Source organism: Diorhabda carinulata, chromosome 1 (assembly GCF_026250575.1).
Source record: "Diorhabda carinulata isolate Delta chromosome 1, icDioCari1.1, whole genome shotgun sequence".
Classification (NCBI taxonomy): domain Eukaryota; kingdom Metazoa; phylum Arthropoda; class Insecta; order Coleoptera; family Chrysomelidae; genus Diorhabda; species Diorhabda carinulata.
In genome coordinates this window covers 2822548-2843407 of record NC_079460.1, presented here as the reverse complement: position 1 = coordinate 2843407, position 20860 = coordinate 2822548, and the positions used below count along the sequence as shown (strand labels likewise).

Below are 20860 nucleotides of genomic sequence, written 5' to 3'. Positions count from 1 at the left end.
TAAACATTGGACTAGTAAAAAGAGTCCGTTCCCTAATCTAAGGTCAAATGTGACATTAACCTAAAAATTATTCACAAAGGCTCATCTCTTTGATAAGGTACAGAGAGCAATAAAAATCTATTTTGGGTGCTCTAAAATTTTATTTAAATTAACAAAATTTCGTTTCCATCATTAATAACAATTTTTTTTTCAACATTACAAACATCGATTATTTAATTATACCACATGTTAAATTGCTAGTTTATCTAAAAATGTGAATTGAATATATCAACAATTATAACATGGATATTTTTAAACTGGTGGTTTTCAAAAAACAAGCTGCAATTGTTTACTAAAGTTCCAGCAAACAAAAACTTTTTGGACCAATTATAATTTTAGCAAATTAATTACTACAAAAAGTATGAGACATAAGGAATTTAAAATGGCGTAGATAGGTGTGAGCCCACGCACGACCCATTTAGACTCTACCATATGATTACTTTTAAGGCCAAAAATAAACGAGATTTGTTAGAAATGACTAGCTAAAAATCAACGTTTTTTCCATAGATTATATATTATTTTTTCATGTCAGGGTCACGCTGATGCCACTTTCACCCATGTCTGATTATTCTACGCTACGCCTCTGAAAACTTTAACAAGAAAGTCTATTATTTAGAAGTGTTTGCGAATACAAAATAGTTTTTTGATTTAGTGAAAACTTAGTGACTGTCACAGTCAAGTTTTTAGAAGAAAAAAAAACAATAATTGAAAATAAATTTCAAGTTTAATAATAACAATTAAGGATTGCAATCGATCTTTTAATTGTGTAATAAATTCTAAAATATATAATTTGTGATTCAAAATATATTTGTAAAGTAATAAAATGCTTTTTTTGAGTAATAAAATTGAAAATTTCACTTTAATAATAATACTACTTCAAAGAAAGTACAGGAAACTTTCAACAAAACAAAATATTCAAAAAAGATTCTAAATGAAATTCCAAGCATTTTCCTTTCAATATCCGATGGACCAGTATGATGAGCATGAATTCGGCAAATTGTTGATACGTAGTTTGCGACTGCGCATCTCCCCCTCAACACGCTCTACCACACACATATATGTAAACTCCTATATTGACAGTTGGTATGGGAAACAAACGTCCCTACGTTATAACGAGTTACTGCTATGGAGAGTAGAGATAAAGAGAACCATCTCTATGCTATAGAAAGTTTCCATCAAATCCTTTACGTTAGGGAGGTCAAACTATAGCACGAGTTTAAAGAAAGATAATGACTTCGGCGTACTACTTAAGTTACTTTTCATTTTACTTCCACTCGGACAACTTTTCGCTGAGCAAATTTGATGATTCTATTGTGTAGTAAAGTTTTGTGGTAATTGACTTTATAATTACTTGAAAAATTCTTACAAATTCACAATAATTAATTAACATTCAGCATTATCTCACAGTATGATTTCTAGGTTATATTTACAAAATTATTTTGGACTACGTGAATAGTTTAGATTTTGTATACCAATATTTAATTAACGACTCTAGTCATTTGAAATATTGAATTTTCTAACACTGAATACTTCACTCTATCTAAAATAACTAAGTTCATATGATAAATTTTAAATTATAATTTACCGTCTACAAGCGGACAGTTTTTAAGCTAAGCCCCCATATGAGATGGTCCTCCTTACTTCCACCCTCCATAGTTACTGCAATATGCATTTTCTCTCTCGTTCGAGACACTTTATCTATAATGCGCATGCTTGAGAATGCGCAGAACCGAGCTGGAACCTCGGAGGATAGAGAAATCATTGCCATTCTGTCTTCCTTAGTGGGAACAGCTTCCACTTATAGAAACTGTCCATATAGAATTGATTTGCAGTAACATAATCATGTTTGTTCATCAAGGACACAAGTCAGTTCTTATAAACGAGTTATCCAAGCAAGGAAAATCGGTTTATCGTAAGTGAATTATTGATGAAATTTTCAGATGTTCACCGTTATCCATCGTTACTGAACAGTTGCGCTCGTTCTCTTTCAAATCCATTTTGATGAAACTTGATTCCAATATGACACATTATCCAAAGAGACTCACGAAATTTAAATGAATGATAAACAACTGGCTTTTGGAAATAAAAAGGTATGTTACTTTTGGTGTTTATTCAGATTTGTTTTGTGAAAAAGCAATGTTTACAAAGAGCTAACCAAAATTTGTGAAACCACGTCTCCTTCAGCACATTTTGATGGGATATTTTTGAATACCAACCATATCATTCCAATCTACTACAGAATAATCCATCTTGTGCTTGAGTGGTTGGGGGCAGCGCTTTTAAACTGACATGGAGTTGAATGAAACTGTTATCACTCCCTTGTATTCGTTGCAAAACTTGTTCACAGATTATGTGTAGAAATAATTATTATTATATATTACATTTGGTAATAAAATCTTCTTTGTATATTTTTGTTTTTTATTTAAGAATCCATCGGAGGTATCTCTTCTATGAACTTAATTTTGTTTGATTATTATTAAAAAAATTAATATTATTTTATAATTATGTAGAATCCCTATTTTAAGACTTATTTAAAAAACCCAGACCAGACAAGAAATTTTGTAACAATTGAATGAAATGTATTCAAAACTGTACTTTCTGGTAATATTAAAGATTTTGAATATAATATCAGTAATAAAATTAAAAAAAATATACAAAATGTTCATTTTTAACAAGATGTTAGCTAGAATAATAAATTTGGTTCTCTTTTTGAACTGCATGATTCATTTTAATATGAATACACCGATTACTGCCACTTATGATAACTTAGCTATCAAAATAGATGTCAAAAAGTGTAATTCAGTCAATTCAAGATAATACAACATGTTTATAACATAAAGGTACAGTTGTACATGTTTTTCATATTACTAGACCAGTTTTTACAGTATATTCCGGTCTACAGAGGGCTTTTGCAGCACTTACTCTATATTTCTATCAATGTGATAATTCTATATAGTCTCGCAAAAAAATTTTCGGATTACCACTGGTCGACTGTATTACTATGTTGTTTAGTATAATGTGAAGTGGGGTTCTCACTAGTCAGTTTCGCTGAATCAGTCTGACTGATTCGGAGATTCTGAATAGTCCCAGAGCTGGCTACATTAAACTGTACCGATAAAGTACACGACGTTTGAGTTCGTAAACCCCTAGAAAATAGTTGTGACGTTACCAAATGGCTGTTCTGTCTGTTCGGACAGGAAGCATATGAAAATGCCAGCAGAGTTTCCACGTCGAACAAATGTGCCTAAAAAACCGATGGGGTACACGCGTGAAAATTTTTTTATAGGTTTTTATAGAGTTCAAGTAAGAGCGGTAAAGCAGAAATGTAGCCATTCAGAAAACCTCCGGCAGAAGCGATAAAGACTGTCGGAAAACTTATGTGAAAAAACCGATGGGGTACACGTGCCAAAATTTTTTACGTGTTTTTAGGGATCTAAACTAAGGTTTATATGATAATGGCAGAAATTTAGTCAGCCGGAAAACCTTCGGAAAAATTCAAAAGATGTCGACGTACATGTAAAATTATATACATTCGCAGTTGTTGCATTCAAAACCTGTTTTTTATGATGCCATTCCAAATATCTTTTTGTTCTACCCCAAATTGAAAAAAAAATCACCTTGATACGCGAGTTTTCACCTGAAAACTCGCTGAAACATCATCATTATTATAACAGAGCGCTCGATTTGAAGCAGGTTTCTCCGTTTCTGGCGCATCGCATCGAATGAATAAATAAAATGTAGTTGAAAGAGAGAAAGCGAGAAAAACTACTCGTTCACTTTTTCTTTGTATTTTAACCATTATTACAATAAAGCATTTAATGATTTGAGTTCAAATTTTAATACTTTATTAATAAATCCTATTTAAGTATTTGTTTCTGTTGTTGTTCATGTAGCAATACACTTGATTCTTTCCTTTTCTCGTTCTGTGATATACGATTATTTTATTTTATTTACATTTGGTAACGTCACAACTATTTTCTAGGGGTTTACGAACTCAAACGTCGTGTACTTTATCGGTACAGTTTAATGTAGCCAGCTCTGGGACTAGAATGAATAATGAATGTGAGAAAACCTGTTCATTAAAAATGATCATCAGTTTGATACCTTCAGTGAAAGCAGAGTCTACTATTGTTCAAATGAATCCAAACTGATGCTTGAAAATGGCCTATTTTATTTTTGTTTATTCAGTTCAAAATGGTTTTTCGTTGACGGGATGAACTCATACAGGTATTTTTAGACAATAATTATACAAAAATGAGAGTGTCTATGGAATGTCAGCAATAACTTTAAACGAGACAATACAGAGGATGATTAAAAAAAATCAAAAAGATAATACAAACTACAAAAATAAAATGAGCAACGGTTTTCATTTTGTGGCATGAAAGTATTGAAACTGAAATGGCTGCTTGATATGTTCAGCAAACATGAAGCATATGAACGAATTTATTTTCGTTATTAATTAATCGGACTACTTCAGCGAGATTGACTAGTACGATCCCCGCTTAAGCAGCGTGAATGCCAAAAACGCTACCAGAAATTCCATTCAAGTTAAATGTCCTATAATATTTTTCTGAATTGTCATTCCAAACATACTCAGTTTCATTATAAACAGAAATTATCTACTAAAGCAGTTGGGTTGTTCCAAGTTTACATAAATGAGTGCTCTGTAATTTTCTAACTTCACTTTTGAAAATTTTTGTTTCCAGAACTTTTCTATTTTGCATTAAGAGTTGTTGATAAATTTAGAAAATAAACTCCATTTTTAACCGATATTGTTTTCAAATCTTAAACCACTACTATACACAAATATCCATAAAACGTAATATTAAAACGGTTATTAATATTAATATTGACAAAGCGACGTAATTTCATAATCCAATCGATTCTTAATAAAAAAATGTATGTATGTATAGCAGCTTCTAATGGTACGTTCCCATGCAGCCCTTCATTTCGAGTAATCAAATAGGTTACTGCAACAAATTGTAGTAACAGCAACGGACATCGAAGCGACAAACAGTACCGTTTTAAAAATATAAATATCGATAAATCGATACCGAATTAACATGATTTGATACATCTTTTACCCTTAGAAACATATTATATTAATATAAAGTTCAGTAGTTATTTACTATACTAACTACTTCTACCAAATAATAACTCAGTAATTCTTAATTGCACTTATAGATCTGAACAATAAATAACTTAACTTCACATAACTTGTTTATATCATGGATATATATCGATTATCTATCGATTGTGGAGTTTTAACTCGTTTTTCTTCAAGCGATAAAGCTCGTCCCGTGACCAAATTTGTTGTTTGAACTGCACGAGTTCGTACCTTAATTAAATTAGTATTCGCGTATTTTAGTCAATAACAGCCAACGAATTTTCATATTGTTCATTTTACTTTCAACGCCATGGGAAGGCAATAAACATTTGAGACCCATTTGGTTGAATGGGATCGAAATAGAGCCAATATCGACTAACTGTTCAATTTAATTGTTTAATGTTAGTGAAAAGAGTATTTCTAAAGAGTAGTGAAGAATATCTGATAATTTCGAAGCAGCTTAAGTGCTTTTAGTGGATTTAACAAAATTAAGCGCACTTACAATTTATATGGACGTTCAATTTGTTGAACAATGTACATTAGATACTTGAATCAAGTATTTTTTTGTGTATGAACTTAATTACGATACAGATTTTCAAGCCAATAGAATAAAGAAATTTGGAAAAAACAATTTGCCAATGATTCAAGATCTCAATTTATATACTGGACATGTTTTCATAGATCTGCAACCTTATTGGTGGATTGAGGTAGTAATCTCACCGCATAAAAAAGATACAGTATTTGGTAATCCACTACACGGTAGAGGGTAGTAAAGAAAATGTCAAATTTAATTTTGAAACAATAACTTCCCATCCGCCTGAACAGAATCAGCCCTCCAAATAAAGTTTACGATAAAAAATTTATACATAAACAAAGAAAGGTTTTACATTAATCTATTTTTTTATAATAAATGATAATTATTAATTAAATACTACTTATCAAACTAATAATAAAAATATTTGATGAAAGGAAACGAATATTTACTATGCCACTGCTACTACAATTTTTTAGACAATTAGTTGCTTTCCAATTTATTTAGTACTTTGTGCACGATATCCATGGGCTCGGCGCTTATGAGCTTAGCACATAAGAATCAATTGGAACACACCCTCACTTGTGTCAAGTGTCAAATTTGAAAAGAAACTCACAAATTATTTGTTTATTTCTTTCCGTGTCCGAAATACATGATTAATTAAATATAAATAGTATATAAACTTTACTTTTTATTATATATACCTTCTTAGTCTTCTAAATTAAGAAATAATTCATATTTCCAATTTGCCTCTGAAGCCAATATGAGAAAATTTTGTTCTAAACAAACACAAATGTGAATCTTAATAAACCGAAATGAATTTGTAATTATGCCCATCGATTGTAAAATTTGGGATTAAAGCACAATTTTAAAGCTCGAAGGGCTCAAACATTTATCTGGTGTTTTAGGGACAAGGGGAAAACGCAACTATGCTCGACGCACACATCTTAAAAACGACAATTTGGAACATGGGTGCGCACATGTGCTCGATTTGGTGCTCAAATTATGTAATTGGAAAGCAACTATTGAATTAATTATGATAATTTAAGGGGGGGTTCATGAGTAAAAAGAGTAGTCTGCATATAGAAAAATGAGCTTGGATTAGCAATCGCGTCAAAATACCTCTTAAAATAAGAAAATAAGTTACTTACAGATAGTAAGTGTTTTAAATATCATTTTATTCTCAATTAATTTTTTTAAACGAATAAAATGTATCAAAACCCAAGTTATATTCACGTTAATTAAAAACATAATCGCAGAATTTTTTTAACAAAACATGATGTATTTTTTACACTGTCACCAGTGGTGAATTTAGTAGCAGGCTGAGTAGCCTGTAGGCAAATTTTTTATTGTTCACACGGAGAAAAGATTTGAAATTTTTACAGAAATAAAACTAATTACATAAAATTTGAATATAAAGCCATACGCAGTATACTAAATGATATCTTTAGTTATGAACTAAAGTATCGAATTTCAGTAGAGGCGGCAAATCTGTATATCTGCCACCTCCTTAAATGACAAGCTGGATGGAGAAGTTCCACTGTATGGTAATAATGGTATATCTAATCAGCTAACAAGATAGAACCTAGGTTCTTCTGGTACTAAACCTTTTTTACATTCATTTATTAATGGAAACGAAGTGATAGAACAAAGAATGTTAATAATAAATAACTAAAATGTCATCAATTCTAGATTTTTCAATGTTCCGCTAGTGGTTGAATTGAAGTGGTATCTTGTATGATGGCTAGAACTAATATAATGCTATAGTGGATAAAAATTTTACACATTTTCAATACACTGGAAAATAAACGTTTCCTAAGGATGTCAATTTTTTTAAAACATAATCCAGTTATTAAATATCTCTGAGTATTATGTAAAACATGCCATATAATTATCTTTTCTAGATTTTGAATAATTTAATTTTGGACAATCCGATAATCCTGATGAGATTCAAGTATAAGACAAGAACTATCAGTTTTTTTTTGGCACCAGAATCTTTAAAATCCATAGTTCTCCACAACAGCGACAAAACTTTTGATCAGTACTTCCTCATTTACTATATCTTCATTGGTTTCCTTATGATACAATAACAAAAGTTTTAATCGACTCTTCAAACAGTGGCGGCGCTAGGTGTCGGCCACCGCAGTCTAGTTTCAATAACCAAGTTATCGTCCTCAGAGACTAAAGGTAAACTGTCTTCAGTCTCTGAGTTGATTATCGTCATTTTGCTACTGGATTCAAGAATTCCGTAATACAGGATTTGACAATGGTGTTGCACAAGCTCGATTATTTGTAGAGAAAATTATTATCGAAATTGAGTCTTAATTTAAAGAAAAAAAAAAAATTAGGAAATAACGTAAGTTCGATTATGAACATATTGAAAAACCTATTCAATCTTTTGATATGCAGTCCATAGTTAACACACTGAATGTTGATTCAAAACACGCAATGAACCTTTTTAGTAATTTCGTTTGATTTATATGTTATTTAAATTCTATATCAAAAGAAGACTTTCTCAAGTATTGTAATGATTTAGGTACAATACTATATTCGGGAAAGATGCAAACAACAACATACAGCCTTTCAAACTATTAAGAACTCAAATTTTCATAAACAAATTCACTAGACTCATTCAGTACATTTTAGAAAATAATTTGGAAGAAATATATCCAAATTAAAATCATGTTCACAATTCCTGTCAGTACAGCTTCCGCTGAGAGAGGCTTCTCGAAGTTAAAATTGATTAAGACCTTCTTGAGAAATACAATGAATCAAGAGAGACTATCTGTGTTAGCAGTTCTATCAATTGAAGCTGAAATTGCGGCTAGAGTTAGCTATGAATCCTGAAAAAGTTCAGTGTGACCAAAAGCCGAAAAGTTCGTCTATTTTAATTTCTATTTGTGGAATTTTTATCATCATGTGAACAGTCATAAAACAATAGTTTGATTATAATTCGGCTTATATAGTTTAACATTTTCTTTGTTTAGAAAAAGAGGGGCTCACGAACCTAATTTCGCCGACGTTCACGCGTGGTCTAGCGCCGCCACTGTCTTCAAACATAAATTTTGATCGATATAATCAAAAAAGAAGACATTAAAAGTTCAAAAAATCTATATTATTAAACTTAAGCACATTTCTAAACGGTATCAACAAAAATAATGCAGGATGGCCTAATGAAAACTGCATCAACATTATAAAAACGTAAAATTAATTCAATGATATTAATTGATAAGTGAAAATAAATATTTATATCCAAATGTTTAAGGCAGTATCTGGTAATGGCCATCCGGTATATGTTTAACTTAAAATAAATAACCATTTTTGGTCGATTCCTTTAAAAACAAATTTACAGACTAATTTCAAATTTGTATTTTTAAAAATTCAAAACTTAATGAATTAGTCTGTATTTGAATAGTAAAATAGACTACACAAATATTAAATAAACATTTTATATTTAAAAGTAATCAGATATACAATCAGCTCATATGAAATTAATATGCTGCCAAACTTCTTTTGGACCTGATTACTTTATTTTCGACAAAAATTTATAACAAAACATTGATATATTTCCACTTTTTTTATTGTCTTTTTCGGAAAAGAAAGCTATTTGCAACACTCACTTTGTAATTATATTCCATAGAAAAAAAAAAGATAAATACCTGTTAGACTTGTAAGCGCAGAAATTGTTTTAGTACCATTCAGTTTCAAATAAAAAAAATCTATGAATACAGAATGAACCTGCATTTGATGTTTGTGGACTTTGAAAAGGTTTTTGATCGTGTCAACACGAAATGAACAGAGTAGGTGAGGAGAAAACAGGGGTTTATTAATTCATTAAGTTTATTAATAAATTGTTTTAGTACCATTAGACAGTTAGTTGACTTCTTTAACAAAAAAATTGATGAGTAGAAAGATTCCAAATTTAAATAAATTAAATGATTTAACAGTATCAAAATTTCATAAGAATATAGCAAAGAAAAAACAAAGATGGAAAACTATAATTAACGATATAAAACTGTATTACCATTTCAAAGAGGATTTGTTTTTAGTAATATGTTAGTGATAAGTACTACCTATTCATACTGGGCTAACAGATACTATCTTATGATAATTAGAATGGATCTTTGTAGTTTTAAACCTACATTGTAATTTTCAGCGTGTTGAAACATATGTACGCTGTTAACAATGAGTATATTTTTCATCACAGACATATCTTAAAACTCCATTTTTACTATATAATATTTTTTGGAATAGTTTTATATTGAAAGTGGATGGAGTTACACACATTGTTGTCAACATTCTCTCATGTCATTCTTCGTACACAAACCTCCATTTTAGGTATTATTTGGAACATCAATATTATGCGAAAACTACCTCACTACAGAACACAATTACATTATCTGGTCCTTCCAGCCGGATATGAAGAACCATACAGTGTAATAGTGAGTATAAAAAGGCTAAACACCTACAAGTTCCAAGTATATACTGAAAATTTGTATTATATAAATCTTGTTAAAAAAATATCTATCGAAAAAGACAAGATTCATACTAACAGGTTTATATTGTACGAAGAACGTATTATATTAATTTTTGACACACACATTTCATACATATGAAGATTTCTTTTAATTCTTTCGTTATAATACTAATATCTTGGACTAGTTTATGAATTACAATAGCAGGTTAAGTTTTGCTATAATCACTTGTTATTCAGGTACTTGATGTTGTAAAGATTCTCACACCATTTGATTAAGATTTTTTCTATTGAGACACAAAATTATTTCAAGCATATTCGCCACTAGAATTCATATAATCCCACAGTTTTTTCAAAGTATTTGAAAGTTTAGATGATATATTCAAAATTATTACCAAATAGTTGAAGTGATTGGAAGTACAAGTAGTATAGTAATTACATCAGTTGCTCTGTAGTTTTATATATTTGTAAAAGAAGAATCGAAAAAATGGTTTGAAAACTAACCTTCAAAATATGAGTTGTAGTTTCATACATTTGAAAAAGATGAAAAATCTGTAAAATATTATGAAAACTAGCCTTAAAAATAGAAGTTGATTGAATTCTCTGTAGTTTTATATATTTGGAAAAGAAGAAGAAATGATAAAATATCATATAGAATGAAAGTTGTATGTATAAGGTCATCCAAAATCTACAGCTGATAGAGGTACTCTTTCATATAGGAGATACAACCCTTAAAATGAATTTAAAAATTCTGAGTAGCTTTGGTATTTAAATTTGATTAAATTTAAAGAAATAATTTTCAAAATAAATTCTTCAAACTATTAAAAATTGAGAAACCAGTAGGTAATACCCATCTAAAGTTACTTTGTAGTCAAATAGGATGATGAGTATGAGTAATTTACAATTGATTATCTGTACATCTTATAATTCAGTAACAAAAACGAATAAGGACGCATATGAAAAGATTTCCAAAAGAAGTAAAACAACCGAAACAAGTTTTTAAAGTTTAAATTTGGAATATTCAGAGGTGACAAACTAGAAGATGAGTCAGACTAATTAATAAAGTAAGGGAAACTTGGGAATAAGGAATAACACGACTGGAGCATGTAGAGCTTTTTTAGAGTGGGTAAACCGAAAAAGAAAGAAATCATAAAATACTTAGAATAAATATAGCTGATGATACATAAGGATTAAGTCTACTAATGAATAAAATAATCTAAACTTTTGGGGTGGGGGGGGGGTTTGATTGTAAGGTTCTCATTCCACCCCTTTACAAGTTTGATTCGGGTCTTCTGTTACTGAGCCTTAGAGAGCTGTTCCTATCTTTACCGTGGTTTACTTTAAGTTAGTCACCCTGAACGACCCCTAAGTGTGAAACTATACTCTTATTCCATCCAATTTGATACAGACAACATGCATGGTTGGTTAGATTCGGTTCACTTGTGATAACTTCTATATTGTAGCTAATGGCTAAATGGACGATGTCCTTCGACCAAAAAAAAATGTACTAGTTTATAATTTGTATAAAAAGATTAAATACAGAGCATAACTAATATGAAAGCAAGTATTTTAATTTTGTTGTGGTTTCATTACAATTATATATTGTTCAAGTGACGTTTTGAATACGTGTCAGAAATAGAAAAAATATTTTTGATTTTTTTTTAAAGCCTTCAATGTTCATTAAAGCAATAAACTTTGGATTTATAAAACGAACAAAACAGAACGTATTTTATACAAAGAATACCTAAAATTAAACGAAAACGAAATATTGATTTAAGGATTCTTCGTATAAATTTTATTCATTGGTTATGATCGTGATATTAATACTAGATAAAATGTAGTTAATAATAATTTTAATTCGTTTAATTATCACATTCGCCTTCTCCAGTTAATTTAAAGTTGTATTGTCCTGAAGATTTTATAAACTAAAATTATTATGAACTATTCTAATGATATACAGACATTTATAATTTTTATAATTTGATAAACATAAACTTATACACACAATTAAAAAAATAAAATGTTGTTAACATTCATATAATTTTTTTCAGAACTACTTTGATAACTAAATACATGGTATCTTCAAAGTTATGTACACATTTTAAGATTTTAAGTCAAGAAGGATTTTTTGGTGCTACAGAATATGTTAAAACACTTGAGTGGACAATACCAATACAATACTATAAGGTTGGCAACTAAGTACTTTCGCTTTTTACTGATAGAGAGCGTTTCTGTCAGCTTGGTGGGATTACAAAGGTGTTCTGTTTTTTGAGCTGCTTCCAAGGAACCAAACGATCAATTCTGATGTTTACTGCCAACAATTAATAATGAAGCAATAAAAAAAGAACTGTCAGAATCGCCAAATCGGAAAGGTTTAGAGTTTCACCATGATAATACAAGGCCTCACATGTCTTTGGTAACTCTTGGAGATTGACTGGCCAAATCCTCCATATACTTCTAATCCGCATCAACTGATTACCATTATTTCGAAATTTGCAGAATTCTTTGAATGGTGAAACTTTCACAAATGACAATGACTTTCAATCGCACCTGGTTTATTTTTTTTTGCTGATTAGAACCAGTAATTTGATGAGCGCGGAAATATGAAGTTGAAAGTATATATAACTGAACAAAAACTTTTCTTTGTTTTATTTTATACTACAAAACCGAAATTACTTTGTCGCCAACTTAAATACAACAAATTTCATTGCATTTTATTTATCATATTTCACCAATACTAGTAGTCATATTGAACACACTGTTGTCTACTTTAATACTATTTACACTATCTGGTCCTTCGAGCCGGATGTGAATCAAATACTTATAGAAAGCTCAAAGGATTAGATAGTGTAATTATATATGAATGTGACTAACGATTCCAGAAATTCCAACTTGGTTTAAATTCTCCATCTCAAATTACTTTAAAGAATTGGTGATAAGCATTGAAAAATAAATTATTAAGAAATGTTAGCATACTTTTAATGTAAACAAAATTTTCTGGATTTGTAAGCAAAATATGTATCTGCCTTCCTTTGTAAAACTTTTGAGTACGACCTTAAGCCTTGTCTTCTTTCACATTAAATAAGCAATATAACATTTTCTTCATTTTTTATCAACCTGACTTGAAACATATTGGTCTTCGGTCAATATTTCAATATACACAATCTTATTTATATTTTTTTTATCATAATACTGTGAAATCCCTAATTTGAGAATTATTTATAATAGCTTTTGATGTTAACTAGTGAGTAGTAGGAAACGATAGAGGGGAGCAGATGTGGAATTTGCAGTAACTTCAGTTATATTTTTGCTTAAACATTTTGACACAAAACTTTTAAAAATTCTATAACAAATACTTCGAATCCTTTACCATCCTATATATTATTTAAAATATAAAAATTAGATGAAATAATAAGCAAAAGGATAAAAATAACATACCAAGCAGCTTCCGGCAACTTTACAGTAACTAAAACTCAAAATTCTACTAAAACGTATTTCAAACACAGAGGTTAAAAAATATCCTAGTAAAATAGACTACTTTTTACCCCAGCTTTCAATATACAAGACCAGAACCTCCTTTTATAAATTGCACATAAGTCTTTTTCATAAACTTTTAAAATTGCTATTTATAATGGACTATATATAAACAATTAATAATATAGGAAAAATTAAGTTATTTGTGCCAAAATTAATCAAAAATACCTACTTTTTAATACTCCTAAAATTTAGTTTGATCTGCATATTACACAATGCGTTATTTCTAGAATATGAATATCTGAGGAACTCTATTTGTAGTACTGCACGAATAACATAAATTAAATACATTTACATTTTTAAACAATATCAAACATCATGGAAAATGTTCATCACAACAAACGGATCATAAGAATAAGCTGCATTATAATCTAACTTTTGGTCAAAAGAAAAGCAATTTTTTTATTTATGTTCGAAACTTTTTGTTTGAAGTTGTTAAACAGGCAACAATCTTCAATGTTTAAATATCGATCGTTGTTACGTTTGCTTTTCAGTTAAGTTTTTATTTTTCAATATCACAGATGTTTTGTTTTTATTTTCTGGTTTCAGAAACATGATCGAATCTACAAGATTATATTATACAATAAATGAATAGGGTCGCACCTATTTTCCTAAGTTAGTACTGAACACAATTTTTATTACAATTATACCAATATTTACACTCTGGTACTTCAAAGTTTCCATAGGTTTTTGGTACATATCCGGCTCGAAGAACCAAACAATGTAATTATGACTTTATAGTATGTATTCCACTAACAAGTGCAGAAATTCCAATTTAGTTCTGGAGGTTAGTTCAAAATAATAATTAGAGCTGATAGTTTGAAGCAAAGTACATTAAATTGGATACTTATAAGGCAAATTGGTTAATATCATGGTACAATTAAAAGTCAAAGTAGTTAATAAAAGGTATTTGGAATTTGCTTATTACCCTAAATTATTAATTTATATAAAATTGAAGCTCATACTGTCTGATTTGGTAAAAATAATGAAAAAAATCTATAAAACTTACAATGATACTTCTAGTACACCCCTAAAAAAATCGTGCTCTTAAACCCTTTCATATATACATTTTTGTAATGTATCAAATTGAATATCATAAAACCTACAAGGATTTTTTTGATTCGATCAATATCCTTAAACCATTAAATTCTTATCTCTATTTTTCATTTGTTAATGAAACATGTCAGACTTTGCACTTTGGGATATTCTTGTTGGAATGTGCAAAGTTTTTATATCAGCTCTTTGAGCTTAAGCTAACATAATTTTATTTAAAACTATACAATCATTCACTTGTTCAGACAGTTTTGTCCAAAAAGAAACAGTCAAGCAGTTAATTTTTTTAGCGATACATTCAAAAAGTCTTATATGGCATGTTTGAGAACAATTTTTCAAAATCTTCTGACCCGTAACATATATTTGAATATTTTGTTCATCATAATTAACTAAAATATCATCGGAAGAAGTATTTTGGTGGTATATTAAATTTACGAAAAATTAGTTCAAATGTCCCGATGGTAAACAGAATAATCAACATAACTTTAAAAACATAAGACAGACATAAAAAAATAAAGATAATTAAAATTATTATTATTATTATTATATGTTATTAAAATTATTATGAAACAAATTAAGATAGTAGAAATCAATTCTGAAATAGAAAAGCGAAGCCTAGTAAAAAAAAAAAGTTGGAACAATCCAAAAGTAAATTAGAGGAAAATCATAAAAAATTTATAAATAGCTGTAATCAAATTAAGGTAGTGGTAACTTTAGGCATAACAGTTATTTAAATTTATGTAACTCCTTCTCGATGATATATCAGTTTTTGTAAATTGTTCCCAAACATTATTTAAATCAGTTCTGGATTAAAAATTTGTTCTAATATCATAAGCGAGATCTTTACATCGTTCACAGCAATATTCTAAGTTTATATTTGTCTGTAAATATAATCACTAAAAAATTCAACTTTTGACTAAACCAATCAATACGAACGCATAAATACACTGTAATTGTGAGAACTACTTTGCATTCTTTTTATAAATAGAAGACCAAAACAATGTAAAATAAATATAAATTTATGCTGGATCAAAACGAATGTTTGAAGTTCTCCTTAACTAGTTGAGGTCTGCTAAGACTAGCGGCAATAGATATTCGTCAGAATCACCTGCTGTAGCACTGCGCACTACTGGGTGTAGTTCTGACCGTTTCAAAGGTCTCCATGGTTTAATTCTGCTATGTGGAATATTCTGAAAATAAATCATACAAAATTATAAGAAATGGTATTTTATTTTTGGTTCCCTTATATTATCTGATATCTTATTATTCCTAATACTAACAATTCTTCAAAATTAAATCCTGCTTGTCAGGAGCTTTGTTTTAATCTGAACTAAAGTGATTTTTGATAAACAATACTCACTAAATTCAAAGGTTCTCTCGTTTTTTTATCATCAATACACACATCTACTTCTGCGATATCCAGTCTTTTTAATGTGTGACCCCGTAGTCTACCAATAGCAATTAAATTTTCATGCGAATATTTGTAACCAAATAATACCAATTCTTCCAGACGTTTGCATAACCAAGCTGTTAATACGAAAGGATCAGGACTATCGTCGTACCATGGTTTTATCAATGACCAACTGCTGTGGTTGTCGCTCAAAGAATCTACCAAAATTACACTACGTAATGTGTCCGAGTATTGGGTAAGACCTTCTATAAGTTGCATATTTATCTTGAAAAATAAAACAGATTTAATAACAATAGAAATATTTTCATTCGGTAAAATATCTTAGTACAAAAAAGAAAAATAACAAGAAAAATTAACAAAAACAGTCAAATATTGGAAATTTAAAAGCTACTTAGATAGGATCAGTTAGTGATTTGAAATGATATCAATTAAGGAACAAATCTTTGGAATGATTTGAAGGTAGATTAATTAAAAATGACCGATTTAACACCTGAAGTATAGTAATAACTAGACTCTGATGGATGCATTACATGAAAAAATTTCTTAGATTCGAAATACTGGATTGTAAATTGTAATAATCCAAGACCTCTAAGTAGCTGCTAATGTTGTTCAAAGTCATAAAATTTATTAGTAAATTGGTAAATCATGTTATTTTATCAATTACTCACTTGTTCACAGAAGAATACTTTAAGGTGAGAAAGTGGCATGGCAGACCTCATGACAGTTTCGTGAATGTTTCTAATATCCCTAAAAGCATGTATAAATGCCAATCGAAGCTCACAATTTGGATGTTTGTCGCTAAAATCGATCCAAGCTTTGTTCGTGGTGTTGGGATGATTTCTACGAACTGCATGAATGTGTACTACTAATCGTTCTAATTCCGTCGCACCATCCAATTTTGAAAGAAAATCGTCGGATATTTGATCGTAATCCACACTTAGAATCTAAAAAATAATATATAAGTTACTCCTCTATGATTTGTTTTTCAATATTCCTCTTGTATCAAGATTTAAATCTAGAGATATTGAATTTAATGTATACTTACTACTAGTTTTGTAAAACGGGTAATTAGCTTAGAATCAAAACAACCACCTTCTTGTTTCAAAGGAATATCTTTAACACTAGCTAAACCTAGATGGGTTACAAGAGACGGATTAAGCGATTCCAATAATTCTTGAAGTTGTAAGGAAAAATTCTCTAAGCAACCGATACTGAATTTTCTAAGTTTCGACAAACAATTCTTCAATAATTTCAATATTTCTTTGTATTCATCAATGTATCTGAAAAAAAAATACTATATTTAGCATGAAAACTGTAGTAACATATATTTTCTTACCTATTTTGTTTTACTGGCACTTCAAGTCGACAATGTGTTGGTTCTATAATAAAACTTTTCAAGTTATTATTTTTTTGCATTTCTTCTAACAAATGCATAAATTCTTCAACACATTCATATGACAATGAATTTAATATTATCTTGATTTCTGAAGCAATGCTACCAAAGGTGTATATTTGAAATCTGGCTCTTTCTAAATTACGTTGTTCGATCCTAAATGTTACTGAATGAAACCACCTAAAAATATATTTTACTTCTGATAACACTCAATTTAAATTTAACCATATTACTCTATCTTAATGAATGAAAGCAACGCGAGAGATAAAAATGAATAAATGAGCAAAGAATATAAGAATCTTGAATAAAATATTAGAGGTACACTGTGATTAGATCAGTTTTGAAGTTTGGGAACTTGTCAATAGTTCTCAGTAGATTTTTTAGGGTGTTGGAATTTTTTGTTAATGCTAAATCCAATTATTTGATATAAGCTTTTCACTTACTTGGGATGGAAACTATTTTGTCTCCAATTCTTACACACTGCAGATGCATTTCGCCTATCCTCTTTGCTTAACAAATCAAAAATGTCACATAAGATGAGAGACGGTAAATGTGCCCAATATGAAGCAAAGGCAAATTCTTCTGAAGTCTTAGACTTCTTAGGTTTTGAGCAATCTCCATATGTCGAATTCATTTCTGGAAAAAAAATCATGTAATACAGATGATATCAATATCATAGTTTATAACCAATAATAATAATAAAATCTCCAATTTTATACACTTTTTTCAACGCTTCGTACACACAATTTATTACATAACTTTATCTAAATTTATTACACAACTTTTCAACGATCCGAAAATAATAAATTGACTGATTATAGAATCATTTCATTTACCTTCATTTATTTAACCAAGGTAGAAATGGAAACAAAAGATATAAATACACTACACTACAGACAATTATCGATAACAAAGAATTTTATTAGTTTGTTTTTGCTCAGTGGAATGTTTAGTTAGATATAATAATTAATATAGACTAAGCAAATCAATTCAAGTCATATCTTCAAGTTATGTGTGTTGATAGCAAATATTTGTAAACTGTGACCAATTTATGACAACCAACATATCAATGTACCTTGAAATTATGTAATGGGAACAGAAATTTCATGAAAAATAATTATTTTTACATTTCAGAATCGCTTATTCCTTGATCCTTATAAGTATATATACAGGGTGAGTCAGGAAGAGCTTTACGTACTTTTACTATATGTAGAGCCCCTCATACAGGATATCATGTGGCTACTAAAATGTGTTATCTTCTATTAGAAATTCCAAGACCGGCTTTAGAAAAATTAATTTAGGGATTCGTATTGAATATTACACCCTGTACAATATTTGTATTGTATTGTATTAAGTGATAAACTGTATCAAACTACGATAATGACAAACACCAAACAACATAAAACAGTAAAACAGAAAATAAATATAATAATGTTGATCGTTTCTAATAGTATGACAGAAAATTATAATTCTATCAATTAATTGTTGTCAGTAAAATAGTTCCTTCAATCATCCCCAAATATTGTAATCAATGAGATTAAAATCAGGGAATATGTAGTTTGAAAATTCATTACTGCATTTAAAAAAATACTATATAGGATATAATATTCAATATGAATCCCTAAATAAATTTTTCCAAAGTCGGTTCTAAAATTTTTAAATTCAGTTAATACCAGTCGAATGATTGATACTGCTGTACTGCATCATGAAAAATTTAAAAATTCAAATGAGCTGATGCACTGATGGGTGCAAAATAAGTTTGAAACTAGCCCTCTCTTTTTAAGATAAAATTGACATGAATATACTTATATCCAAATCTAGTATATTTTTTTTTATATATTTGACCTTAGAATATCCAATTTTGATTATTAGGTAAATTTACATCTAATAAATTCACATTATACAACATCAACCTGTTGCTTTTTCTTCAACAGAAAACCATAAAATAATTTTAAATATTTTTTTTCTTATATAATATCTGATGATATATAATACAATATTTTTTTCATTTAATTATTGTACATAATATAAGCAGCACATTCAATTTGTAATAGCGTGAATTCAGTTAATATAATTCAATGTTATAATTGACAGACATAACAAATTTTGATTGCAATTATTAGAAGACAAAATATTAAATTGTAATGTTTTACAACAATATATAGTACTTGTTGGATTTCAACTAATTCATAAAGAGTTACCTCCTCTAACTTATTGACATATAAAGAAAAAAAGTAAAAATTAATTTGAGGAAAAATCTCAATCATATAAATAAATCCGATGAGCAAAAACCAAAATACAAATGAAATAAGAGCAAATGGAATATTTTTATATAAAACATCTACACTTCATTGTTACATATACATCATGTTTTTTATTTATATAATAGAAATTGCAAAATATCTTGAAAAAACACTATTGTATTTGCCAAAAATAAAACAATATTTACAATAAACAAATATTAATCGTCACAAACCAGACCGTAAATTTCATAAAAAAATAAAACTGATCAAAATAACCTTTCTTCAACATTTGTAGCAGCAACAAAAAATCGATGTTTACATTATATATAAAAATCTCTTCATTGTTTTTTGGCATCTTAAATACGAACAGATGGTGAAGTAACGTAAATTTGAATGGCATTTAATGATATTTTTTTTATGAAAACTAATATGATTTTAAAAATAATATGGAAAATATGTTCTCATTAGTTTTCAACGTAAACAAGGATCATCTTCCATTTTAATTAATACTGACATGTAATGGCGATCATCTTACCTAATATATCTCGCTTCTTTGTACTAAACTACTAAAACAACTTCATCAAATTTTTTTGTTCACACCTTATTTTATGCGATTTTCCTTTCACTAAATTCAGTATTCAACAAATTACGCATGTACTAATTCAGTTCAACACACAGCTGATTTCTATCTTGTCAAAACATCTGCGTTTCTAACTGACCTACTTCGAATCCTAAAGGTGTTATTTCATGTTGACGCTCAACTCTAGCATGAAGCGTCAAACGAGATCACGTGATATCATTTCGACTGAAGCATCATTTTAAATAAATTAATGCGAGGTCAAATATAAGATTGTCAATAAGCCTAACAATATTTAGTTTTGACGCTGCGTTTATTTAAGATAACACTCCAGTCAAAATTGTACCACGTGACATTATTCGACGCTCTTAATCAGCGTTAAACGTCCACATGAAATTGCACCTTAAGAGTTGGTAGTTAGTAGCTGCGTTCTATTAAATGTACGATAACACAACTTTGTCATCAAATTTTTATACAGAGTGGCAGTATATAATCTT

General features: G+C 29.2%; 1 protein-coding gene across 1 annotated transcript; it reads right to left on the bottom strand.

Moving 5' to 3' along the window:
• Positions 1-8771: 8771 nt before the first annotated feature.
• On the bottom strand, positions 8772-20500 carry LOC130896500 (F-box only protein 33). Its single transcript, XM_057804656.1, has 7 exons — positions 20322-20500; positions 17987-18179; positions 17487-17723; positions 17196-17430; positions 16819-17094; positions 16100-16414; positions 8772-15929 (listed from the first exon to the last, which is right to left on the bottom strand). Exons 2-7 carry the CDS (start codon positions 18175-18177, stop codon positions 15798-15800), a joined length of 1386 nt encoding a protein of 461 aa, XP_057660639.1. The 5' UTR covers positions 18178-18179; positions 20322-20500; the 3' UTR covers positions 8772-15797.
• Positions 20501-20860: the final 360 nt, after the last annotated feature.

Coding starts and splice junctions, on each gene's coding strand:
- LOC130896500 (XM_057804656.1), bottom strand. CDS start 18,177: ATGAATTCGACATATGGAGATTGCTCAAAACCTAAGAAGTCTAAGACT. Junction 17,724..17,986: donor CAAAATAGTTTCCATCCCAA/GTAAGTGAAAAG, acceptor ATATATTTTTAG/GTGGTTTCATTCAGTAACAT. Junction 17,431..17,486: donor GTGCCAGTAAAACAAAATAG/GTAAGAAAATAT, acceptor TTTTTTTTTCAG/ATACATTGATGAATACAAAG.